Here is a 27,660-nt window from a genome sequence, read left to right as displayed (position 1 = left end):
GGTTGGACCATCTCTAACAACTTCTTCTCACTGTTGTAATGTTGAACAAATACTAAAGGACAAAGAAAAAAAAAAAAGTAAAATGGACAAATGTCATTTATATCTTTTATTGACCCCAAAAAATTACTTTGTCCATTAAACATTTAAAATTAATCAAATGGTTACAAGGTCATTAGAATTTTGTTCTGAAAATTGATATGCCAAATATTATAATTAGCATAAAAAATCCATATTGATCAGACTCTTCTATAGATGCACACACTGCAGACTTTATACAGTTAGTCCAATGTGTTGAATTTTATTGTGGTGGTGGTGGTGATGGAGGATGGAAATTTGAAAAAGGGACAGAAATTGGTGGACAGAGTAGAGAGGTGTATGATGGACTAAAGAATGATGGAGGAGGGAAGCGAGGGAAGTTGATTGAGGGAGGAGGATAGGGTAGATCAAGGCAGGGAGGAGCATGGTACTCGCCGGTAGAGGTGTATGATGGACTAAAGAAAGAAGGAGGAGGGAATGTGACTGAGGGAGGAGGATAGGGTAGATCAAGGCAGGGAGGAGCATGGTACTCGCGGGTAACATCTGTGTGCAGGGGTGGCTGATGAGAATGACGAAAAGGATGGTGGGGGTTGTTTCCATTAAGATGCCTGAATGGAGCGGCTGAATGTCTTGGTGTTACACGGTGCGGCTGCAGAGTCTTCACCATAAGAATTTCTATGAGGGGACAAAACGTCAAGAATAAAGCCATGACAGAAACGCTTAACCTTCTTCTAAAGTAAGACGACATTTTTTTTCGCATGATCTTATTTTACCTGTGTTGTGCTTTGTGTTTTTCACTCTCCTCTTGGCTTGCTGCTCCTTCTCATCATCACTGTAGTCTAAAGCCTGGAGAGTAAAACAATAATTTGCTGTAAGACATAAACCATGGACTGGAAAATGGAAGAAAAATCACTTCCGTTGCATGCTTGAGATATGGATTACTGTAATCACAAAAAGGCCTTGTTGCTCATAAAGTACAGAGTGGTACGACCAAAATCTGTTCAGAAATGCTGGTTGAACTTTGAGTTTAGTCAATTTGAAAAGAGGCTGAAATTCACCAAATCAGTCATATGGGTGCCTTCTTTAAAAAAAGGTGCCTGTTAAGTTATTTTTATGAAATTTTATTAGCGACATCAACACCATATCTTATTTATGGTGCCGCGGATGGCAGCCATGGTGAGTCGCTCTCCGTTTCTTTGTCTTATTTTGTGTGTTTTCTGTGTCCTCTGCTGCCCATCCCGGATCACTTTTACCAGAGAAGCGCTGTTAAACATCGGACAGTCTTTTTCTGGTATTTTCTCTCCTGTTCTCTCTGATTCAGACTGTTTGTCGGAGATTCTAGCCGGAGCGGCGGTGCTATCAAGCTAGCGCGACGGCGGCGGCGCGGAAAACGAGCGGGAGCCCTCCTAAAGCTGAGGCAGAGAGGGTTCCGTTCTGCCCTACCGTCAATTCATCTGGCAAATGTCCGCTCCCTGGCGAACAAGATGGACGAACTGCTGCTCCTCACTTCAAGGAACACGGACTTCAGCAGATCAGCCGCGCTGTGCTTTGTTGAAACGTGGCTCAGCGAACGAACCCCCCACCACGCCGTGGAGCTAGCAGGGTTTCGGCTAACGCGTGCAGATCGCAGCGCGGAGCTCTCTGGAAAATCAAAGGTAGGTGGTCTCTGTTTCTACATTAACGAACGTTGGTGTATTGATGTCACGGTGTTGAAAGAGTTTTGTAGCCCTCTCCTAGAAACACTTTTCATAAACTGCCGGCCGTTCTATTCACCACGGGAGTTCTCCTCGATCGTCATGGCGGGTGTTTACATTCCACCACACGCACGTGCAAGTGAAGCCACGCAGATGCTGGCTGACCAGGTAACAGACATGGAGAAACTTCTACCAAATTCACTAATCATTGTTCTGGGTGATCTTAACAGGGCGAACCTCGCACACGAACTCCCCAGATACAGACAGCACGTAACGTGTCCCACCAGAGGGGCACAAACTCTGGACCACTGCTACACCGTGATTAAGGATGAATACCACTCTGCGGCTCGTGCAGCTTTAGGACTCTCGGACCACTGTCTAGTTCAGGGGTGTCAAACTCCTTTCCTCGGGGGCCGAATCCCTACATGTTTCCCTTGTTAAACACACCTGATTATAATGACCAGTTCATCCTCACTTTCAGCAGGAGCCTGATTAATTGAATCAGGTGTGTTTAACGAGGGAAACTTGGAAAACATGTAGAGATTCGGCCCACGAGGAAAGGATCCTGGCACCCCTGGTCTAGTTCATCTGATCACGGCCTACAGGCAGAAACTAAAAACTTCTAAGCCTGTGGTGAGGACTGTGAGGAAGTGGACAGTGGAGTCAAGGCAGGACCTCCAAACCTGCTTTGACTGCACCGATTGGGGAGTTTTCGAAGCTGCAACTTCAGACTTGCATGAACTCACTGACACCGTCACATCATACATCAGTTTTTGTGAGGCTCTGTGTGTGCAGACTAAGACCTTCTGCACGTACAACAACAACAAACCTTGGTTTACACCGAACCTCAGGAGGCTGCGCAAAGTCAAGTAGGAGGCCTACAGGAGCGGCGACCGCGACATGTTCAAGCAGACCAGAAACACACTGAACCGAGAGGTCAGGAAAGCCAGGAGGTGTTACGGGGAGAACCTGAAGAGACACCTCTCTGCAAATCCTGATCCCTCAACAGTGCGGAAAGGTCTGCAGGGCATCACGGGCTTCAAGAAACGAACCCCAGCTAACCAGCTAAACAGGTTCTACTGCAGGTTTGATCGGTCCTCCCACACAACGGGACTTCCTGCAGCACAATCTACATACTCACCTCTCCCCACAACTGCTCTGTCCACACCTCTATCATCGTTGTCACCCACTCTCTCTCTTGCAGAGGCCGCGCCCGCACTCCAGATCCGCGAGGAGGAAGTGCGCCAGATGTTCCGGAGACAAAAGACCAGAAGAGCACCGGGCCCAGATGGCGTGTCACCTTCCTGCTTGAAAGTCTGCGCTGAGCAACTGGCGCCCACCTTTGCACGGATCTTCAACCGTTCTCTGGAGCTGTGTGAGGTGCCCTCGTGCTTCAAGAGCTCCACCATCGTTCCATTGGCCAAGAAGCCCGCCATGGCAGGTTTGAATGACTATAGATCTGTCGCACTGACATCTGTGGTCATGAAATCTTTCGAGAGGTTAGTGCTGAACCACCCGAAGGATGTCACGGGCCCCCTGCTTGACCCCCTCCAGTTTGCCTACCGGGATGATGCGGTCAACATGGGACTGCACTACATCCTGCACCACCTGGACACCCCAGGAACGTACGCCAGGAGCTTGTTCGTGGACTTCAGCTCGGCGTTCAACACCATCGCTCCTGACATCCTCCAACAGAAGCTCATCCAGCTTGCGGTGCCTGCCTCCCCCTGTCAGTGGATCATCAGCTTCCTGACCAACAGGAGACAGCGTGTGAGGCTGAGGGGCATCACATCTGACACCCGGACCACCAATACTGGAGCCCCTCAGGGGTGCGTTCTCTCCCCACTGCTCTTCTCTCTCTACACCAACGATTTCTCCTCAGGTGACTCTCCTGTGAAGCTCCTGAAGTATGCTGACGACACCACTCTCATCGGACTGATCCAGGACGGTGATGAGACTGCGTACAGACAGGAGGTGGAGCAGCTGGTCCACTGGTGCAGCCAAAACCACCTGGAGCTGAACCCGCTCAAGACCGTGGAGATGACAGTGGACTTCAGGCGAGACCCTTCACCACCTTTACCCCTCACTATCCGCAGTAATACTATTCTCTCTACAGACACCTTCAAGTTCCTGGGAACCACAATCTCTCGGGACCTGAAATGGACCGGCCACATAGACTCTGTCCGGAAGAAGGCCCAGCGGAGGCTGTACTTCCTGAGACAGCTCAAGAAGTTCAACCTGCCGCGAGAGCTTCTGAAGACCTTCTACACTGCCATCATCCAGTCTGTCCTCTGCACCTCCATCACTGTCTGGTTTGGATCGGCCTCCAAACAAGACAAGCACAGACTGCAACGGACAATCAGGACTGCAGAAAAGATCATTGGAATCAACCTCCCATCTATCCAAGACTTGTACCTGTCCAGGACCAGGAAACGTGCAAGGAACATCTCTACAGACCCTTCTCACCCAGGTTGCAGTCTGTTTGAACTACTCCCCTCCGGACGGCGTTATAGAGCTCGGTATGCCAAAACCAGCAGACACAGAGACAGCTTCTTCCCCCAGGCTGTTGCTCTGATGAACTCACACCACTCTTAGAATCTCAGAGTCATTACTGTGCAATAACATCCTGCTCTCCACACCTTTTTTGAATTTGTCTACACTGTTTGTACTTTGTGTCCTCTCTGCATGCATTGCAGCCTGGTCATCCTGGATAAGGGACCTTCCCATCTGTGGTCTCTTCTCAAGGTTTCTCAGTTCCCCTAGCTGGAGTTTTGAGTTCTTCCTTACCCTATTGGGAGTTTAAGAACAGGGGATGTTTGAGAATATTTGCAATTTTTCACATGTCCCAAGTGTTGTTAGTCACCTAAATGTTGAACAGAGGCTGTGATTTACCGAAGTCAAATTCCTTATTTCGCACGCTCAAACATGGCGAATAAAAAACTCTTGAATCTTGATACAAGAAACACCAAACAGTTTTTTTGTTATATACCGTAATTTTCGTACTAAAAGTCGCACTGGAGTATAAGTCGCACCAGCCATAAAATGCCCAAAAAGCGAAAAAAAAAACATATATAAGTCGCTCCGGAGTATAAATCGCATTTTGGGGGGCAATTTATTCGACAAAATCCAACACCAAGAACAGTCATGAACGAGCAACAACAGGCTAAACGATAGCTATGCTAACGTGACATAAACACAAACTAAGAGTTGAGAACGGCCCTGACGTAAAATTAAATAAAGAGCCGTTTACCAAACCCACGTCTTTCCTTGAACTTTGTTAACGCTACAATATAGTTATATAGTAGATCTGTGGAATAACGACGAGGCTGACGTCAGGGCGCACGCGCGGCGATGTTGACAAAGGACGAGGAATTTGATCGATGGATTTAATGATTTAGAGTGCACAGATGGTTTGATAACATTATTGCTTATATAATAGTGATTTGATATATAAATCATATATTGTTAAATGGGCCTGTGGAATATTTTGAAGTGCAAGAGCCGTCAGCGGCGCGCACGCATTGTTGACAAAGGACGATTGATGGATTTAATGAATTGGTTTTATTAACGTGTTATTCATGTAATAGTTTTTTGAATAACTCTGAATTTTACTTCAGGGCCGTTCTCAGCTCTTAGTTTGTGTTTATGTCACGTTAGCATACCTATCGTTTAGCCTGTTGTTGCTCACGTGTCGTTGCAATGCTGCGACAGCAGCGCGGAGGTTGTTTACATAAAGGACAAAGATTAACTCGACGAGCTGCTGCTGACGCGACGTTGCGCTGCTGTCGTCACTTGAAATTCAAATTACAGTAATCCCTTGCTACATTGCGGTTCGTTTATCGCGGTTTCATTTTATTTTATTTTTTTGAAAATTTTTGAAAAAAAAAACATATATAAGTCGCTCCTGAGTATAAGTCGCCCCCCCACCCAAACTATGAAAAAAAAACGCGACTTATAGTCCGAAAATTACGGTAAATAAAACATAAATAAGCTATAAACATTCTGGCCTCAGAATTACAAATGACTGTAGTAACTCCTAGGGTGAAAGCATACATTTTTAAGGGAGATAGAAGCATTTAAGCCTGGTTCACACAACATCATTTTAAAACTGTCGGTAAACTAACAAACTCTGAGACCCCCCACCCACGTGACAATAAATAAGTCACGGGTAATGTATTGCGTGTAGAGTGCAACCATGTGGGAAGAGCAACAGATCACATTTCATTAAAAAATATTCCCATTAATGAAGGTAAACCTTGCATAACCTCCAGAGATCACAAATGATTTCAGAGTAAGCAACCAAGCAGTCGTTGGTTTGTTTTTCGCAGTGAAAAATCAAAACGGCAGCGGTCAAAGGAGTGGACCCAGAACAAGCACAGACTTTCTGTTATGCCATGACTATTTTGATTTTGGATTCCACACTGTTCTTCTACGCCTATTCAACTCAATTTCTGATTTGCTTTACAACACAAAACAAGTGTCGATATGACACTTTTCAGTCTGGTTTTAGAGCTAATCATTCCACTGAGACAGCACTTGCTAAAGTGACTAACGATCTCCTCATAGCTATGGATTCAAACATTTCATCTGTACTGTTACTACTCGATCTTAGTGCTGCCTTCGACACTGTAGACTTCGATATTTTATTAGGGCGTCTTAAAAGTTGTGTTGGTATTTCAGGGTCAGCACTAGGCTGGTTCCATTCCTATCTATCAAACAGGACGCACCGAGTGGTCCATGGTAATGCGTCCTCGGAGCTCTATAATGTTACATGTGGTGTCCCACAGGGATCGGTTCTCGGACCAATTCTTTTTAATATTTATATGATTCCGCTTGGGGACATAATACATAAATATAATATTAGTTTTCAATGCTATGCGGATGACACCCAATTATATATGCCGTTATCGATGACAGATCCGCGGGATTGTTGTAATCTTGAGAAGTGCCTTGCGGAGATCAAGCAATGGATGTCTCTCAACTTCCTTCGTCTTAACCCAGATAAAACTGAGATGTTGATAATTGGTCCAACTCGTTATCAACACTTATTCAAGGAAACCGCTATAACTATAGATAACCGTACTATCACTCAAAGCGATACTGTAACTAATCTCGGGGTAATATTTGACCAAACTCTCTCCTTTCAAAAGCATATTAAGAATATAACCAGAATTGCGTTTTTTCACCTTCGTAATATTGCAAAGATTCGTCCGATCCTCTCGACCGGTGATGCGGAAACTATTATACATGCGTTCGTCACGTCGCGCCTGGACTACTGTAATGTACTATTTTCGGGTCTTCCTAAGTCCCGCATCAAAAGTCTACAGTTAGTACAAAATGCTGCTGCAAGGCTGCTCTCTCGGACAAGAAAATTTGATCACATTACCCCAATACTAGCCAACTTACATTGGCTCCCGGTCCATTTAAGATGTGACTTCAAGGTTCTTCTATTAACCTATAAATCGCTGCATGGCTTAGCGCCTTCATATCTCGTCGACCTCGTTGTTCCTTATGTTCCGTCTCGTAACCTTCGTTCGCAAAACGCTACCCTTTTAGCGACACCGAGGGCCAAGAAAATGTCTGCAGGCTCTAGAGCATTTTCTATTCGGGCTCCAGAGCTTTGGAATGCCCTACCAATGGATATTAGGACTGCTACCTCAGTAGAAACATTTAAGACACGTTTAAAGACATATTTCTATGACATGGCCTTTAACTAACCTGTAGTGGCCGATTCGGCTGGAGTTTGTTTTCTCGTGAAGCTGGCCCCCCACCCCACGCAAAATTTAATGAAAATAGTCTGTTTCGTTTGTTCTTCGTTTGTGCTGGTTTGCGCCGTAAATATTTGCGTTTTTGTGCAGCAACGGTTTTCCAGTTATAAAAGATTATTTTATAGGTCATCCAGAGTTCACCCAGCACCCATCTGCTCAAAATTAACCCAAAATGGTACCGTTCGTTTGTGCTTCGTTTGTGCTGGTTTGTGCTGCAAAAACTTTTGTTTGTACTGCTACGGTTCCGTAGATATTACACATTTAATTTATAGCGATGACGTCACCCAGCCCCCCATTTTACTCCAAATGGACCCAAAATGGTACCGTTCATTTGTGCTTCGTTTTTGCTGGTTTGCGCTGCAAAAATTTTCGTTTGTGCTGCTATGGTTTCGTAGATATTACATATTTAATTTATAGCAATGACGTCACCCAGCCCCCATTTTACTCCAAATGGACCCAAAATGGTATCGTTCGTTTGTGCTGCAAAAAAATTCGTTTGTGCTGCTATTGTTTCGTAGATATTACACATTTAATTTATAGCTATGATGTCGCGTAGCTCCCCCCCCCCATTCACTTCCAAATGGACCCAAAATGGTACCGTTCGTTTGTGCTGGTCTGCGCTGCTACGGTTTTGCAGATATTACACATTTAATTCATAGTGATGACGTCACCGTATTTCGTCGTGAATTTCAAGCTCCTGGAATGCCCCTGATGCAGGACGAATACAAGGTAAATATGTTCTTGGCCTTTTATTTTTATCTTACAGAAAACTTTCACTGCGGGAAATGGCTTTTAGTAGGAGGATATTTCAGTAATTATGTTTTTATTGTGCTCATTGATTAGCTTCCTTGTTATAAATAAGCCTATATGATTTTTTATTAAATTACATCAGACGTGAAAAAGGCTCACCGCAACCTAAATACCTGGTGAGTCCATGTCTGTTCCAAAACATTAATTAATGCAACAATTAATACATGTATGTGAAGTTGATGACAGCCAGAAAAAGAAACTTGCAAACGTGAAAAAATAACTATTTGTCCAAGGGAACATTATCAACACTGGAGGGAAATTCAAGCAAGACTGGAGGGAAATTTAAGTAAGACAACTTCCTTAGAACTGCCACCAAGGTCAGTGTCAATCCACACAAACTCTCCCAGATTGTAACTGTGAGTAACATTCCCTGAACACAGAGCCTGGCCTGTACTGAACAGCAGAACAGCACTTGCCCGCTGAAGACCCCTCCACACGAGCAGCCTCTGTGCCTCTCTGCCGATAGCGTGAGGAGGACGCTTGCCGCTATCAACTCCCGTATGACGGCGGGCCCAGACAACATCCCAGGTCGAGCGCTGAAGGACTGCGCTGAGGAGCTGATGGGTGTCTTCACGGACATCTTTAACATTTCCCCGCAGCAGGCCATCATCCCATCATGTTTCAAGGCTGCCACCATCATACCTGTGCCGAAGAAACCTGCTCCATCCTGTTTCAATGACTACCGCCCCGTGGCACTGACACCCATCATCATGAAGTGCTTTGAGCGGCTTGTCATGGAGCATATCAGATCGTGTCAACAACTCCTCCCCCCACCGTCTGTTGTCTTCCGGGTTAGAGCACGCTGGCGTCAGATTTGTTCACTGCCGCTTCTGTCCCGGACCGTGTCCGTTACTTGTTTTTTGTTTTCCAGTTTTCAGTGCACCCGTCTCTTCTTTTATTTTTCTCGTGTTGTCTTCCGTCCACTTCGCGCTCCCGCAGCTCCGCTCTCACCTATCTGTTTCCTCTCCCTCGGATTACCAGCTACGTTAGCCAGCTAGCCAACTGGCCAAAACCACCACCGGACCCTCCTGCCTCTGAGCCTGTGGCCGCCTGCTGTGGACTCGAAGGCAGCTCTGGCCTGGCTCTCTGGCCTTCCGTCCGGCGTTCTCGGGCGACGGGCTCCACTCCCTGCGGGATCACCAACCATGGCTCTGCTGTGTGCCGCCGTCGTGCGTTGGGGCCTGCCGTTCGAGCAGGTGCAGTCGAGGTCGACCGGCATCACCACCTGGTCCACTGCTGCTTCCACACGAGGCTGGGATCCTTCGCCGTCGTCGCTACATCTGGACCGGCACTTCCCCGATGGCTCACCCATCTCCTCTTTTTGGACTACCAACCCCCCGTCACCCCCACCTCCCGTACTGCCAACTTCAACAAACTCTGCTCCCGCCCCTCCTGCTCCTCCATCCTTCTCCTTCGCACTGCTGACCGATGTCCTGTTATTAATTATATCTTATTGTCCACCCCCCCATACGTCCCCCCCCCCTTTTTGTTACCTGTAAAGCGTCTTTGGGTCATTGAAAAGCACTATATAAATTGAATGAATTATTATTATTATTATTATCAGATCCATTCTCCCCCCAACCATAGACCCCTTCCAGTTTGCGTACCGAGCCAAACGGTCCTCTGAGGATGCCATCTGCTCTGCCCTCACCCACCTGGAGAAAAGAGACTCGTATGTGAGATTGCTGTTTGTGGACTTCAGTCTGCTCTTCACCCTGCTGACGCATGACTCCACTGCAACCTACAGCAACAACCGCGTGCTGAAATATGCCGACGACACGACTCTGGTGGGTCTCATCACCGAGGGCGACGAGACTCAATACAGGTCGGGGGTCGACCTTCTGGCCACATGGTGTAGGGACAACAACCTCCTGCTGAACGTCAACAAGACCAAGGAGATTGTTGTTGACTTCCGGAAGGGTCACACCCAACACCTGCCACTGACCATCGACGGTGCTGTGTTGGAGAGAGTGAGCAGCACCAGATTCCTGGGGGTGCACATCAGTGAGGACCTCTCCTGGACCACCAACACTGCATCACCAGGGAAGAAAGCTCAGCGCCGCCTGTACTTCCTGCGGAAACTCAGGCGAGCAAGTGCTCCTCCAGCCATCATGACCACATTCTACCGTGGCACCATTGAGAGCGTCCTCTTTAGTTGTATCGCTGTGTGGGGTGGTAGCCGCACTGAATACAACATGAAGGCCCTGCAGCGCATAGTGAACACAGCTGGAAAGATTATTGGTGCTTCACTCCCGTCCCTGAAGGACATTTACACCTCCTATCTCACCTGCAAGGCGTCCACGATTGTGTGTGATGTGAGTCACCCCGCTCACTATTTGTTTGATCTTCTGCCCTCTGGGAAGAGGTACAGAAGCCTGCGCTCCCGCACCACCAGACTCACCAAAAGCTTCATACTCCAGGCTGTTAGGATCCTGAACTCTCTCCCCCATCCACCCTCGGCTGCATAACGTCCTGTACTTTTGCGCTATATTCTGACTGTCTGCTGTATGCACACTTGCTCCATTTTTACTCCTCTTATTTATTTATTTAGATTTCTTTGTGTGTCTTGGCATGTGAAGAAATTGACAATAAAGCAGACTGACTTTTTGTCCTGTGTTTTGAATGCAGATGGACACTGGGAAGGATTTTCAATTGGTCAGGAAGGCTGAGTCCCTCTTCAGCAGCAGTCTGAAGATAAGCTATGCCACAAGTCTGCAGGACAGCAATGTTTGTACAAACAAGTAAAACTTGCCTTAATACTGCAGTACTGTGAGGAGCATTGTTTTATCAAATATACACTTGGAATATTCCTCATTGCGCTCTCAATTACAGTGGAGATTTAGCATTGTGCATGAATTTGGAGAGCACCAGAGGTTTCTTTTTTTCGGTGGAACCGCCAAACCTCTCCAGTTTTCAACTGCATTGTCATCCATTGGAAGACTGTCAGTAGATGCATCTGGCTCCCCCCAGGATGAGATTTGTTTACCCTATTGTTTACTACTTCCGTTTGAGAAGTAGTGCAGACATTCTCAGGCTCTTTGACAGTCGTGGCATCACACACATCCTTTTCACTTTTTCTGATGGGATAGGGGCTCCAGAACTGTCATTATCCTCGGTTTCACTCAGTGCCACAATGGTGATAGCACGAAGAAGTTCTTTTGCATGTTGCAAACATTGTGACTTAAGAAGCTGTGCTATTGACCTGACGAAGAAATCCTTAACACTAGGTCTTTTGGTTTTCAGGCAGTCCCATCGACAGATCATCTTAATGCAGGGTGCTACATCTCCCCTGACAAAACATGGGGGTAGATGTCCAGGTTGATTCCCACATAAAATGTTTTTTTTTAAAGTCCCAATGATCGTCACACACACATCTGGGTGTGGTGAAATTTGTCCTCTGCGTTTAACCCATCCCCATGTGATTTTAATCCATCTCCTGTGGGAGAGGGGAGCAGTGAGCAGCAGCGAAGCCGCGCTCGGGAATCAGTTGGTGATCTAACCCCCCAATTCCAACCCTTAATGTTGAGTGTCAAGCAGGGAGGCAATGGGTCCCATTTTTATAGTCTTTGGTATGACCCGGCCGGGGTTTGAACCCACAACCTTCCAGTCTCAGGGCGGACACTCTACCACTAGGCCACTGAGCTGGTGTTAAAGCACTCATTGATGTAGCTCTTCAGATCAGGATGAGGGGTAAAAGCCTTGACTCCAAAGCTCCAATAATCGCCAGAGAAAAGTCACTCACTGCTTCTTTAGGAACAGGTGCACCTGCATGGATCCATTCCTTCAGCTACTGTGTGATAGCATTAACATCATGCTTCTCTGACAGCATCTGCACGACTGGGACACTGGAGCTGGTATGCCCTGTCATAACACCCTGATACAGGAAGATATGGCCAGACATGCCATTCGGTCTCATCAGTTTTTTAACTATTGAGACAGTTGCATCAACACATAATATTGGGAGGGATTTCTTTAAGCTCTTGTACACATGCATTTGTGTTTGACTCCAATAGTGACAGAAAAACTTGTCAAGTCCAATGTCTTTGATGCTGTCACTGTGAGGTGCACTGTATTTCAACATCTGCAATGAGAAAATTGGATTTTTGTCACCTAATGCCAAATAATTTTTCTCTTGTTTTGCCTTGTGCAGGGTGGTCAAATTTGGCAGGTGGCTTGGCTCAGTCTCCGAAGTCCATCAGTTTATTTGCCTGTGATGCCCGCCATACATGTTGTTCCACTTTCTGTCACTCACTGTTCACACAATCTTCACAATCTTCAGAGATAGTTGTGCACTTGTCGCTTGAAAAAATACATGAAGATGCATGATTTTAGTAATGAAAAATTGCAATGCCACAAACAAATGATCAATTAACGATCCATGGAGCAAGGATTTGACATCTCTAGAAAATAAATTAATATTAAATAAATGACAAATTGAATGATTCACTGAGCGCAAACAAATTTTTTTGCGGCACAAACAATCGGTACCATTTTGGGTCCATTTGAAAGTGAATGGGGGGGGGCGGGGCTACGTGACGTTATTGCTATAAATTAAATGTGAAATATCTACGAAACCGTAGCAGCACAAATGAAAATTTTTGCAGCACAAACCAGCACAAACAAAGCACAAACGAACGGTACCATTTTGGGTCCATTTGAAGAAAAATGGGGGGCTGGGTGATGTCATCGCTATAAATATGTGTATTATCTACGATACTGTAGCAGCACAAACAAAGGTTTTTGCAGCACAAACCAGCACAAACGAACGGTACCATTTTGGGTCCATTTGGAAGTGAATGGGGCGGCGGGGCTACGTGACGTCATCGCTATAAATTAAATGTGTAATATCTACGAAACCGTAGCAGCACAAACGAAAATATTTGCAGCACAAACCAGCACAAACGAACGGTACCATTTTGGGTCCATTTGGAGTAAAATGGGGGGCTGGGTGACGTCATCGCTATAAATTAAATATATAACATCTACGAAACCGTAGCCGCACAAACGAACATGTTTGCAGCACAAACCAGCACAAACGAAGCACAAACAAACGGTACCATTTTGGGTTCATTTTGAGCAGATGGGGGGCTGGGTGAACTCTGGATGACCTATAAAATAATCTTCTATAACTAGAAAACCGTTGCTGCACAAACGAAAATTTTTACGGCACAAACCAGCACAAACGAAACAGACTATTTTCATTAAATTCTGCGTGGGGTGGGGGGCAAGCTTCACGTTCCTGCTTGTTCCTGCTTGTTTGTTCCGTTTATCCTCTCCTCCAACACCTTTTTCCCTCAATGAACCCTGGTCCAAGCTGCATTTGGTCGCCCTGTTCAATTCCTGCACGGGACACTTGGTCTCTGAGTTGTATGAGGTTGATCTTTGCCTCTTCAGAACACAATACCACATCGGGCCTCGGGTTGTCTCAACAACCCGGGGGATTTGCAGTCTTCCCCCCAGGGACATGCGGTCAGAGGAGGCAAGGGAGGCCGTGCCTCCCCTGCCATCATGAAAAGGGGAAAAAATAAATTCAATTGTTTTGATTATAAAGTCATTTTCCTTTTAATTTCAGAAGTTTTGTATCATTTTGAACCAAAATCGCTGAATTTTTATAGTTATGTTAAAACCGAAGACGAGTCGCTCGGAGGAGGCAACTTCCTGCCTTGCCTCCTCTGAGGATTGCGTAATCCCACGGCTGCGGATGCTGACAGGCTATGCAGTTAGACTGAACTGCTCTCTGTCTTTATGTCCCTGTTTAAGTGTTCAAACACTGTGGCTATATTAATTGATTTCCGTAGTTAAGCTGGTGTATACTGTATAATATCTTGTCTTTTTTGTCATCTGTCGGTAATGTCGTGTTTCTTTACATGAACAAAACGGCTTTGAAAAGAGATCTTACGGAGGCTACGAAGAAAGTTTCTCCAGCCTTATGGCAGGGGGTGCTAGTGATCCCGGGATGCTTCCTGTCGAATAAGACATCTCCGGAGTAAAAAGGTTTGATTTGGACAACGGGACTTTGGAACGGAGTGGTACGCACGATCGAAAACACGTTTTTGATTTCATGTGCTTTATTGAGTGTTTTTATGTGAGAAGACTGCTGATATGAGATTTTAATCAAAATAGTTCAAATTAAATAATGAATAAGCCACACAAGAGCAGCGTTCTCCAACCTTTTTTGTGACACAGTTAGGTGCCGGACAAATTTTACCGGATGGGGGGTGGGTGACGTCAGTGCCCCCCCAGTCATGAACCTCACCGCACGTCACTGATCAATATCAAGCATCATATTCTGAGTAGCAGCTGGTTTCAGAATCTCATTTAAGTGTTTATGTGTGAGTTTTGAGCGTAGCTTTGTTTTATTAATGTTCATTAGTGAGAAAACTTGCTCACAAAGGTAGGTAGTCCCAAACATGGACAACATTCTTGCAACCAGTGCTGTCAATTTAGGATATCGTGGAAGGAAATACTTGTAAAATGTGTCCAAGCCCACAGAGGCAAATTTGTCATTCAATTCTACATCACACTGCAAATCAATGATTTCAAGTTGTGTCAACAGGCACGTCAGAAGCTCTGACTGTGAATGGTGAGCGAAAAACTACAAATTCAGTCTCGAGTTTGCTAAAGACCTGAAATTGTTTCTCAAACTCCCTCAGCAACCCTGAAATATTGTCTTTGTACTGTTTCATGTCAGGATTAACACTTGCTGCGGCCACATCTCGGAGACTCGGAAAAATGAGCAGGGTCTGCGCTTGCTATCAGTTTCAGCTGCATTGGTGTTCATGAAATTAACAACAGATGCACTAGAGGGGCAACAACGAGATGGTCCCCAAAACAGGACTGGTTTTGCAGGTGGAGGCCATTTCAAGTTTATCCCTCTTGATCTTTTTCAACTGTTTTTCCAAAAGTGTTGGCTTTAGCTACAGTCATTATCACGACTGGGAGCATGAGGCGATTTCTTAACCCTCCTGAAGTTGGGCAGATTGTCCAACAATTTTGCATATTTTACAGTTTAGGTATTGTGCAGGTAGGTAAGTCGCACTGGCGTTTAAGTCGCATTTTGGGGGAAATTTATTTGACAAAATCCAACACCAAATAAAGACATGAACCAGCAAAATCAGGCTAAACGATATGGTATGGTAACGTGACAAACACAAACGAGGAGCTGAGAATGGGCCGGACGTAACATTAACGGTTCTTCAAATAACTATAACATAAATAATACGTTTATCGAACCATCTGTGTCACTCCAAATCATTGAATCCATCGATCGAATTCTTCGTCCTTTCTGTAAACAACGCCGCGTGTGCGCCACTCCGCTGACGTCGGACTCGTCGTCAGTTGCAGTTCAAATTATTCCACATGCCCATATAACGATATATAAACTACCATGTATATATATATATATATATATATATATATATATATATGACCTTAACCGCTTCTTTGCTCGCTTCGACGCTCTGAACAGAACTTGCCCGCTAAAGGCCACTCCCCCTTCACACGAGCTGCCCCTGTGCCTCTCCACCGACAGCGTGAGGAGGGCGCTTGCCGCTATCAACATCCGTAAGGCGGCGGGCCCTGACAACATCCCGGGTTGAGCGCTGAAGGACTGCGCTGGTGAGCTGACGGGTGTCTTCACGGACATCTTTAACACTTCCCTGCAGCAGGCCATCGTCCCGTCGTGTTTCAAAGCTGCCACCATCGTACCTGTGCCGAAGAAACCTGCTCCGTCCTGCTTCAATGACTACCGCCCTGTGGCACTTACGCCTATCATCATGAAGTGCTTTGCGCGGCTTGTCATGGAGCACATCCGATCCGTTCTCCCCCCCACCATTGACCCCTTCCAGTTTGCGTACCGAGCCAAACGGTCCTCTGAGGATGCCATCTGCTCTGCCCTCCACTCGGCCCTCACCCACCTGGAGAGAAGGGACTCATATGTGAGATTGCCGTTTGTGGACTTCAGTTCTGCCTTCAACACCATTGTGCCACAACGTCTCATCAGCAAACTTGACAAGCTGGGTCTCAGTACCTACCTCTGCAACTGGCTACTGGATTTCCTCTGTCAGAGGCCACAGGTGGTATGCGTTGGTGACAAAATCTTCGCCAGCATCACGCTGAGCACAGGGGCCCCCCCAAGGCTGCGTGCTCAGTCCGCTGCTCTTCACCCTCCTGACACATGACTACACTGCAAACTACAGCGACAACCGCATAGTGAAGTTTGCTGACGACACGACTCTGGTGGGTCTCATCACCAAGGGAGACGAGACTCAATACAGGTTGGAGGTTGACCTTCTGACCACGTGGTGCAGGGACAACAACCTCCTGCTGAATGTCAACAAGACCAAGGAGATTGTTGTTGACTTCCGGAAGGGTCACACCCAACACCTGCCGCTGACCATCGACGGTGCTGTGGTGGAGAGAGTGAGCAGCGCCCGGTTCCTGGGGGTGAACATCAGTGAGGATCTCTCCTGGTCCACCAACACCGCATCACTGGCGAAGAAGGCCCAGCGCCGCCTGTACTTCCTGCGGAAACTCAGGCGAGCGAGCGCTCCTCCGGCCGTTATGACTACATTTTACCGTGGCACCATTGAAAGCGTCCTCTCCAGCTGTATTGCTGTTTGGGGTGGCAGCTGCACTGACTACAACTTGAAGGCCCTGCAGCGCATAGTGAACACGGCTAGTAAGATTATTGGTGCTTCACTCCCCTCCTTGAAAGACATTTACATCTCTCATCTCACCCGCAAGGCGACCACGATTGTGAGTGATGTGAGTCACCCCGCTCACTCTTTGTTTGAGCTTCTGCCCTCTGGGAAGAGGTACAGGAGCCTGCGCTCCCGCACCACCAGGCTCACCAACAGCTTCATACTCCAGGCTGTTAGGATCCTGAAGTCTCTCCCCCTTTCTGCGTAGCGTCCTGTACTTTGCGCTATGCTTACTGTCTGCTGTATGCACACTGGCTCAGTTTTGCTCCTCTTATTTATTGTTATTTGTTTATTATTTATTCATCACTCATCATTTATTTATTATTTATTGTTTGTGCCTTCTTGTTTTTATTTTGTGTCGTCTACTTGTATGTCTATCGTGTACTATGTCTCCTCACCGTGGGATAGAGGAAACGGAATTTCGGTTTCTTTGTGTGTCTTGACGTATGAAGGGAGGGACAATAAAGCAGACTTTGACTTTGATATTTTTCGGACTGAAGGTCGCTCCGAAGTACAAGTCGCATCAGCCATAAACTGCACAATAAAGTGAAAAAAACCACATATGAGTCGTACCGGAGTATAGGTCACATTTTGGGAGAAATTTACTTGACAAAATCACACCAAAAACAGATATAAACCAGCAACCACAGGTTAACGATATGATATGCTAACGTGACAAACACAAACGAGAAGCTTAGAACGGGCCTGATGTAACATTAATAGTTATTCAAATAACTACATAACATAACATAACATAATTAACACGTTTAGCAAACCATCTGTCACTCCAAATCATTAAAGCCATTGATCGAGTTCATCCTCCTTTATGTAAACAAGTCCGACGTCAGCGGCGCGTTGCAGTTCAGAATTTTCCACAGGCCCATATAACAATATATAAACTATGTATGAAATAACAATAATATAAACAACTATTTTATCGAACCACCCTTGTCACTCCAAATCTTTGAATTCATCGGAAATCTTCTTGTGTGACTTAAAAAAAAAAACGCGCGCGCGCAGTGTGGGCAGGGGAAAGTGGTGCTGGGTTGTGGTCGTGCTGGAGCCTGAGGAGTTCCTGGAAGTGCTCTCTCCACCGGTTGTTTATGGACTCATTGTCCTTCAACAGCTCCTGCCCGTCTTTAGAGCGTAGGGTTTTTTGGCCGCGATGGCTTGGGCCGTAGACAGCCTTAGTAGCGCTGAAAAAGCCTCTGGTGTCACCAGAGTCTGCCAAACTCTGGATTTCCAGTGCCCTTTCTGTCCACCAGGAGTTCTTAATCTGTCTCACCCGGCTCTGGACGTCAGCCTTGGCTCTGGAGTGAGCCTGTCTCTTTGCTGTGCAGGTGATGTCATTTTGCCAGACACGAAAGGTTTCCTTTTTCTTGGATATGAGCTGTTCTATCTCTGTGTCGTTCTCATCAAACCAGTCCTGATGCTTTCTGGCCTTGTACCCGAGAGTTGCACGGCAGGTGTCGAGGATGGAAGACTTGAGCAGGCTCCAGTGTTCTTCAATGTCCTCAGGGTATTCCTGATTGAGGCTTTCTTCAAGAGAGGCCTGAAACAGCTGCAGGGCGACAGTGTTGTTCAGGGTCTCGAGGTTTAGTCTCTGCCGGCTCAGCTTCTTTTGCAGTCTCCTCTTCCTCTTGAGTCTGTTGGACATCTTGGATCGTATCAGGCGGTGATCTGTCCAGCAGGCCTCTGAATCCATCATGGCTTTTGTGATGCTCACGTCGCGCTGATCCCTGGCTCTGACAATGACGTAGTCAATAAGATGCCATTGTTTAGAGCGAGGGTGTCTCCATGAACCCTTGAGTTTGTTCTTCTGGCGAAAGATGGTATTGGTGATGGTAAGGTCGTATTGAGCACATTTGCTAAGAAGCAAAACCCTGTTGGAGTTGATGTTTCCAATGCCTTCCTTTCCAATGGTGCCCTTCCAGAGGTGGTGGTCCCGGCCCACTCTGGCATTGAAATCTCCCAATATAATAATCTTGTCCTCCTTGGGGATTTTTGACAATACCTCATCCAGACATGCATAGAAGGCCTCTTTTTTTTGTCCTCATCGGAAACGAGGGTACCGTTTGTTTCCGTGTATAGTGCGCCCCCATGTATAATACGCACCCTAAAAATGGCATGCTGATGCTGGAAAAAAGCCTGTACCCATGTATAATACGCACCCAATTTTTATGAATTTTTTTTAAATTTTTTTTTTTTTTCCCAAGTCCCAATGATCGTCACACACGCAGGGAGGCAATGGGTCCCATTTTTATAGTCTTTGGTATGGTCTTAACTAGGCTGGATGTAATTTTTTTTGTTGGCATTGATTTCTCCGACTGCCCGTAAACGCACCACCGCGCTCCGTGCGCGCACGGGAAAAAGGCGGCTCTGTATGGGAGAGACGTTGAAGAGGAATAAAAACACCCTTGGAAACCAAAACTTGCCCCTCGTCGTGACTCGGAGCCGCAACAAATGTTTCGGATTTGTGTAGGGTACATTGTGACAGACAGCAAACGAGCAGGTGATCGAGCAAGCGTCTGATACGAGAGCATTGCGGTCGCATGGAGCGTGTTTGAAGTGAACAGCAGAGACAAAAGGAACAAGGCAAAGTGTTGTGAAATAAAATATGACCGACCTGTAATACGCATTTTGTTATTTGCTGATTGAAACTGCTAATTAAACTGTGAATTGAAACTAATAGGAAGAAAACAACTCTCGCTCTTAATATAGCTGACGTGTCTTGCGCATCCGTTCTGCGCATCTGTAATGGCGGCCTCCGTATGATATCCGGTTTGCGATGGAGATTAAAAAACAAACATCGCATCAAACGATGTGTCGTCAATTATGAGTTTTACTAAGTGTGTTGGGCAGGATGGCTGAATGCGATGCGCGATTGACAACAAACAAGAAGAAAGGTGATTTCAAGTTTTATTTCGAGGGAGATTTGTCATGTCTCGTCCCCAGTTTTGCTATGTGTCTAGGTTGCCATAGTTTCTGTTCGCGTCGCCCCTCTCTTCCTGTGTCACCTCAATCAATGTAATGTTTTGTATTTAAGTCCTTAAGGCCTATTTAAGGCGTTTTTTCACCTTCGTAATATTGCTAAGATTCGTCCGATCCTCTCGACCGGTGATGCGGAAACTATCATACATGCGTTCGTCACGTTGCGCCTGGACTACTGTAATGTTATTCTCTGGTCTTCCTAAGTCCAGCATCAAAAGTCTACAGTTAGTACAAAATGCTGCTGCGAGGCTGCTCTCACGGACAAGAAAATTTGATCACATTACCCCAATATTAGCCAACTTACATTGGCTCCCGGTCCATTTAAGATGTGACTTCAAGGTTCTTCTATTAACCTATAAATCACTGCATGGCTTAGCGCCTTCATATTTCGTCGACCTAGTTGTTCTTTATGTTCCGTCTCGTAACCTTCGTTTGGAAAACGCTAGTCTTTTAGTGACACCGAGGGCCAAGAAAATATCTGCAGGGTCTAGAGCAGGGGTTCTTAACCGGGGGTATCCATACCCCTTGGGGGTGTGGGATCCATATAAAGTAGAGATGCACCGATCCGACTTTTTCAGTTCCGATACCGATACCGATGCCGTTGCTTTGCGTATCGGTCGATACCCGATACCGATCCGATATTATGGTTGACTTAACAAGCTACATAACTCTACATGTGGAACAGAAAAGACCAAAGGCAATGGCATCAGGCAGACTACACAGTTCTTTGCTCTAAATTAGGGGTGTCCAAACTAACGGTCCAGTTTTTATTGGCCCGCAGCAAATTCTGAAAACATAATTGAATATGGCCCGCACAAGAAGCTTGAGCTCAGCTTCTCAGTTTCCACACTAGATGATGTAATGTATTTGGACTGTGTGGTTACCCGTACTGGGGGGTGGAGCTAGAGGTATGGCGGGCGGATGGCATGTTGTAGCTAGGAGAGACTGCGGCTAAAAAGAAACGAACATCAATACATGATTGACTCACTGCTTCCCTAAAACCTGGTCGTCTTGTCAAGTTATTTCTCATGGTATAGAGAAACATTACAGATAGAGCCCGCCACACAAAGCGTTTGACGTCCCATTAACACCCCCCCCGGAATAGAAGCGAACACGCAGCGTTTGACATCCGATTAGCCGACCGCCCCCCCCCCCCCCCCATTCGGGAGAGAAGCGAACGCGCAGCCTTTGACGTCCCATTAGCAACCCGAAGAGAAGCGAACGCGCAGGGTTTGACGTCCGCTTAGCAACGTTCGCTCCATGTTTGCATTTGTTTAGAAAACTCTCGTGGCATGCGGCACACGTGCTGCTGACGTATGACGTAGCCCGCGTCCCAATAAATTAAGGAAAGTATCGGCTCACAGATCGGCTGCATTTTCCGATACCCGATCCATCTATTTTGTTGATATCGGGGCCGATATCCGATCCAGATATCGGATCGGTGCATCTCTAATATAAAGTCCAAGATTTCTGACTAGAGGGGAGGGAGATACAGAGTGGCCGTCAATGCAGCGTGTGAAGTTGTGGTAGGTGGGGAGGCTGGATTTAGGACTGAAGATGATGAATTCCGTTTAGTTTGAGAAAGTTTTGGGTCATCCAGTCTTTAATGTCTGTGAAGCAGCGAGTGAGGGTGGAAAGAATGGCAGGGGAGATAGTTTTGGAGGAGATGTAGAGTTGAGTATTAATGTCTGTGAAGCAGCGAGTGAGGTTGGAAAGAATGGCAGGGGAGATAGTTTTGGAGGAGATGTAGAGTTGAGTATCATCAGCGTAACCCAAAGTTACGCTGATGATAGTAACCCAACTCGTTGATCGGAGAACAGAGTCGTGACATGGCCACAAAAAAAACCCCGATGCTTGTTTTTATTCAAATGATCATATAGGAGCCTGACGTCAGCGAAGGAAGAGATTAAAATGTCCTTATTGAAAATAATTGTCAAGACTATCGCTTAAAATCTAAAATTCAGGTCTAAATTGGCACTAAAAATTTACATGGACCTCACTATTAATGACTACTTTAACATATCACAAAGATTAGCCTTTCTGCGGCTGATTTAAGAGAAAGGCGCAACCTCTCTGCAGCTGAAGTTGCCTGTCACGTCTGTCTATTTCCTAGCACCAGTCACCAACATACGCAAGCACGACTTGTTCCAAGAGAGAGAGAGAGCAGGCACTTAAATTTCATTTGGTCAGAGCAAACAAACCACACGTTATTTCACGAGCATACCCAAAGTCCCCTCACATTCAATTCTGTTATCAGTTCCTGCTTGCTATCTAACCTTAGTTGGGGGACGCAGAGGAGCCTTTTCTCCAAAGCCTGAATTGTCTACGGGGTTGCAGTCATCGCACGTCATCAACAGGGGTCGCCCATGATCCAAATAAAACACACGCTATCAGACACACACGCCAGACCGACGGGCGCACGCACGCAGGTACGCACGCACACTCGAGGAGACACGGGTCACACTGCAGTTCTAGTTCATTTGCCGTTCTTTTTTCTCTTGGTTCTTGCACTCAACTCAGTATTCTATTGTTTGTTCCTATCAGGGCCTAGTTGGGATGCGCACACACTTGACTACTTCCACTCACTCCACTTTCCTCCTTCAGACCACTTCACGGAAATGTACACTCCGTATAGACGTCACACATACACAGCTGTCAGTCGCGCACAAGCTGTCACAATACCGGCAACATGCCCCAAAGTTTTAAATTTAAAATGACTCACTTTAACCAGGTACCCATTCTGCATTACAACCAATTGTAAAATCAAATCCAAGTTGGAGATTGTGAAGTACTACAAAATATTATTTCCGAATTTTTGATAAACATTTAAAGCTCATCCATCCATTTTCAACACCACTTACCCAATTCAGGCTCATGGGTGTACTGAAGCCTATCCCAGCTGACTTCGGGCGAAAGGCAGACTAAACCCTGAACTGGTCGCCAGTCAGTCGCAGGGCACATTTAGAGACGAACAACCAATCACATCCAAATGCACACCTCCACTGAGCGGAAATCGATCCCACGGTGTCCACACACACAAGTCAGTCGAGTGTACCACTAAACCATCAGCGACAAATTTAAAGCACATTAGCAGGTTAATATACTATTCACAACTACTTAACTTATGGGCACCCACTTCCGAGTTAAAATTCGTATTTGGTCTGAACATACAAAATGCCGAAATGGTCCGAATGATGGCCTGAGAGATTAGTCTGCCTTTGACCTGGATAGGCATTATTACACGAAAAGATGAAAAACGGCTTGACAGTCCCCAATCCTTGCTTTTTTTTTTTGGGTCGTACCTCGTATATGGGCAACCGTAAGGGACGGTTTTACGTTTAGTAGTGGTTATTTCGTTAATTTTCGCCAACTGAAATAACCTTGCTCAGCACATACCCCTTTGAATAGTCGTATCGAGACAGAGTGATTGATTTTCAGTCTAAAAAAAAGTCTAAAAGACAATTTCGAATTTTGCAGCCCATGGTGATCCTAAGTCCTATATCCAGTAATTTTATTGCTAGTTTATCTGGCCGTATTGTGTTAAAGGCCAAAAAAAGTCAACAAAGCGCAATTTAGCATAGCTCCCCTGCTGTTCCGGGTGGGCGATATCAGTGTGGAGACTCACCAAATTGCATGGAGCTAAAACGGTTGGTTAAAACAATTGCATTTTAAACAATGGAGACAAATATTCAATCTGTAGAATGTACTACCTCTACTGGTGGTTCTTGATCATTTTTCCAGGAGGCATCTGAGCCCTTTGAACTGTGGAGGGGGAAAAAAAAATCAACAACAAATGAATACATTCTAAACCAGGGGTGTCAAACTCATTTTTTTCGTGGGCCGCATTGTAGTCATAGCTTCTTTTGGAGGGCCATTATGAAATGTATGAGCACCTCATATTATATACAGTAAAAGCTCCAAAACAAACTGACAAATAACTCGTTTTCAAATCAGACGAGTAAAAACTGGTCAAATATAGTAAAAAAAAAAAAAAAAAAAGAAATTAAAAGTGAAGACAATTTGCAATTCTAGTAATGACACATGAATTTGATGCACAATGTGTCTTCGCGGGCCACATAAAATGATGTGGCGGGCCGTATCTGGCCCCCGGGCCTTGAGTTTTACACCTGTGTTCTAAACATTCATTATGCCTCATACTGTAGACTTATGACTATGTACTCACAGTTGAAGTTGCTGTAGGAAGATGTATTCAGTATATTCTTTCACATGTGGTGCGTAATAAACAATCAATCCAAGTGTCAGCCCCTGAGAGTTGAGATCACCAGGAGAGTTGAAACGCAAGATATACAGAGGTCTGGCTACAGGACCAAAGACTTCGAAAACCTTGGACACAGAAATGGGAACTCAAATTTATTTCCTGATTACTCATTATTTTTGCATATCATCCAGAGGGGGTTTAACATTCTATTATTGGAATATCAGTGAATGTGGTCGAAGGAAAATGCATGTGTATTCTGTTGGTGCACACATCATCGGCTATTGCTTTGCACTGTCCTTCGCTGTGATTTTAGTTGGCAAGTGCTTCATATTTTCCGTTTTTCATTTTTGTTTTTCTGCCAATTCCCATAACATTCTCTGCTATTCGCTATCGTCTAAAACAGGAATGTGACGTACATTTAGTGTGTTCGGCCAACGCAACTATTTCCAGTAGAGCCCCCACAAAGCCATTTCAGGCGATATACCTGAAAAACTGACCTGAAACATACATTTTTTAAATGTTGTTGCAGTAAAGTTGCAGTGTTTGGAATAAGTTGCAGGTAAGTAGGATTTCGCGAGATTTTCTTGCGTTTTCTTTAATAGTGGCACGAAAACCTGGAAATCCCTTTTTGAGGCTGGTGCCGTGGCATGGCGCCATGGTAAGGACAAACAACCACTTGCACCACACTTGATTTTTGGCGTGTTAAAAAAAAAAATCATATAGTAAAATTACACATCGCCAAAACAACATTCACAACTTCGCAAACTATACATATCGCCCATCCCTACTGCGATGTCAGGAACTTGCCACTATGTACAAGGGATGCCGATATTAGTCAACTAATCACAACGTTGATCAAAATCGTCAAAGTTTTGAACTGTCAATGAGTTGTTTATTTATCCATTTATAAATTTTGTGCTGTATTTTTCTCCCAAAAATAAGAAAAAACACAAAATAGGGAGTTTAAACTAGAATAGATGACGTTGTGCTCACACAAGTAAACGGGTGATCGCGAAGCCTTGAAAAACAAACCGGGAAGTAATAATAATAATTCATATAGCGCCTTTCAAGGACCCAAGACGCTTACAGGGAAAAAAGGTGGGAACGTACAGAGAGGGGGGGTACGAGGGCGAGATAATAGGATACAGTTAGAAACAGGACATCGGTCAGCAGTGCGAAGGAGATGGATGGAGGAGGGGGGATGGGGGGTGTGGGTTGTTGAGGTTGGCAGTACGGGAGGTGAGGGTGATGGGAGGTAGTCCAGAAAGAAGGGATAGGTGAGCCGTCGGGGAAAGTGTTGGTCAAAAGAAAGTCCAGAGCCATGGTGGATGTAGCGGCGACGGCGAAGGGTCCCAGCTTTGCTCACAGCGGAAGCAGCAGCAGCAGGGAGACATGGGTTGTTGTTTAAACGGTGAAGATCAGCAACAGTTCAGATGCGTGAGCGAGAAGTTGGTGGAGTAGGAGCCTGGAGTAGCAGAAGTAATAGTCCACGGAAGAGATGAGACGTGACAGCAGCTGAGAATAGTCCAGGTAGTATGCTAGCAGTGGCTAGTAGCTGGTTAGCTAAAAGCTGGTGGGCAGTGAGATGTGTGGAAGCAGCAGTGGACCAGGTGGTGATGTTGGTGCAGTGAGTGGTGTTGGTCGACCCCGACTGTACCCGCATGAACGGCAGGCCCCAGTGTGCCATGGTGGCACACAAATGAGCCACGGCTGGCGAGCTCGCAGGGAGTGGAGGCTCCCCCTCAGGACGCCAGAGAGCTGGGTCAGAGCTGTTGCTATTGGTGTGGGAGGGACGCAGCGGGCCAGTTTGGGCTAGCACAACTACCACCACAAACACATGAGTGCACTCACTCGACTCCAGAGCAAGCAACCACAGACTCAGGAGGGTCCGGTTGTTTGGCCAGCTGGCTGTTGGCTAGCTGGCTAACGTAGCTAGTAGTCCGAGGGAGAGGAAACAGAGGTGCGAGCGGAGCTGCGGAGATACGCGGTGGACGGGAGCAGTAGCAAGAGAACAGTGTACAATTTTCCACCAACAGAATGTAAACACAGGTAATTTGCTCTGGTATTAGCCAACCTTGCCCAAAGCTCTTCGATCAGATTGGAAGATGATGCTGTCGTCATTCAAAGCGGGTGAGTCTTGCAGAGACTGGATTATTACTGCATAGACAGTTCATATTATGATTTAATTGAGAAAGTAAAACAACAATGAAGTGAGTGAGTGAGTGAGTGAGTGAGTGAGTGAGTGAGTGAGTGAGTGAGTGAGTGAGTGAGTGAGTGAGTGAGTGAGTGAGTGAGTGAGTGAGTGAGTGAGTGAGTGAGTGCGCACCCGTGCGTGTTTACTTACCAAGCTGCTGTATGATACTAGATACTGTTCCAACTGGGATTAGTTCTACATCATCTGGTAGTGACACAGTCAGTTCCTCCACTGCTGGCAAATCCTGTACATAAATATATGTTCATGTATGAACACCTTTCATATTTTCAAGGATCAATAACTCTACATATCCTGAGGAACAATACAGTGAATGCATTAAAATAAATTCTTGGCCCAAACCAAAACCTGAAAATGACGAAACCAATGTCGAATACCTAAGATTTTAAACAAATAACATGGGTCACTGCGGCCACCTTCTGGAGGCAGGCTGGCAGAGGCTTGCACCCAAGGAGCCCAGCAAGGACACAGTCCAAAGAGGAAATACGGAAGTTAGAATCTCAATCCCATCGACTCACTACCTTGTGGGAGTGGCCAAACTGGGTTGGGCGGGTGTGAGGAGAGGTGGGTGGCAGCCGAAGTCAGGGACCTCGGCGGTATAATCCTAGGCTACACAACCTTAAAAATGCTGGTTCAAAAACAACTTGGGTTACAAATTGAATAGACTCAATCTTATAGGTTGTTTTACACAAAACAACCAATTATTTTCACAAAACAACCCAGTGTTTTTTTTTTTTTTGCAAAACAAGCCAAAATTGGGTCAAATTGATCAAACGTCTTGGGTCAGTCCCAGCAGTTTTAAATGTGCAGAAGCTGGCTAAAGGGTCTTGGAATGTCACCTCTCTGGAAGAGAAAGCGTCCTTGCTGGTGCGTGAAAAGTTCTGACTTCATATTGGACAGGCGTGTTCAGAGATTTCCGTTATAAATTACGGACAATACAGAACACTTGGTAACTCTGTGAAAAGATGCTACTCTGCTTGCTGGCTACTGTTGAGGTGGCCTGTCCCAACCTCACCTGCTCAGACAGCACTCGTGTGTGATCGGTTTAAATATGCACCATGCAATACACACTGCCTTTTATCTCATATTGTATATTGTTTTTCAATATAGTACCAAAATGACTGACCTCAAGTAAAATTTCATCTTTTGTTTTAAAGGGAGCTGGTTGGTTTAAATCCTCATCTTCAGCAGCATTTTCAAACACAGTGTCAGGTGAAAAAGAGGATGA

At 45.8% G+C, this 27,660-nt stretch overlaps 1 protein-coding gene across 1 annotated transcript; it reads right to left on the bottom strand.

Moving 5' to 3' along the window:
• Positions 1-298: 298 nt before the first annotated feature.
• On the bottom strand, positions 299-27,660 carry LOC133151129 (H/ACA ribonucleoprotein complex non-core subunit NAF1-like; the record flags this gene model as incomplete). Its single annotated transcript, XM_061273894.1, has 7 exons — positions 299-711; positions 810-882; positions 23,712-23,763; positions 24,185-24,345; positions 26,295-26,377; positions 26,565-26,658; positions 27,559-27,660. Coding segments are annotated over 7 exons (978 nt in total), but the record flags the coding sequence as incomplete, so codon positions are not given.

This window comes from Syngnathus typhle, linkage group LG3 (assembly GCF_033458585.1).
Source record: "Syngnathus typhle isolate RoL2023-S1 ecotype Sweden linkage group LG3, RoL_Styp_1.0, whole genome shotgun sequence".
Classification (NCBI taxonomy): Eukaryota; Metazoa; Chordata; class Actinopteri; order Syngnathiformes; family Syngnathidae; genus Syngnathus; species Syngnathus typhle.
The sequence above is the reverse complement of the archived record's forward strand: the minus strand, read 5'-3'. Positions and strand labels throughout refer to the sequence as shown.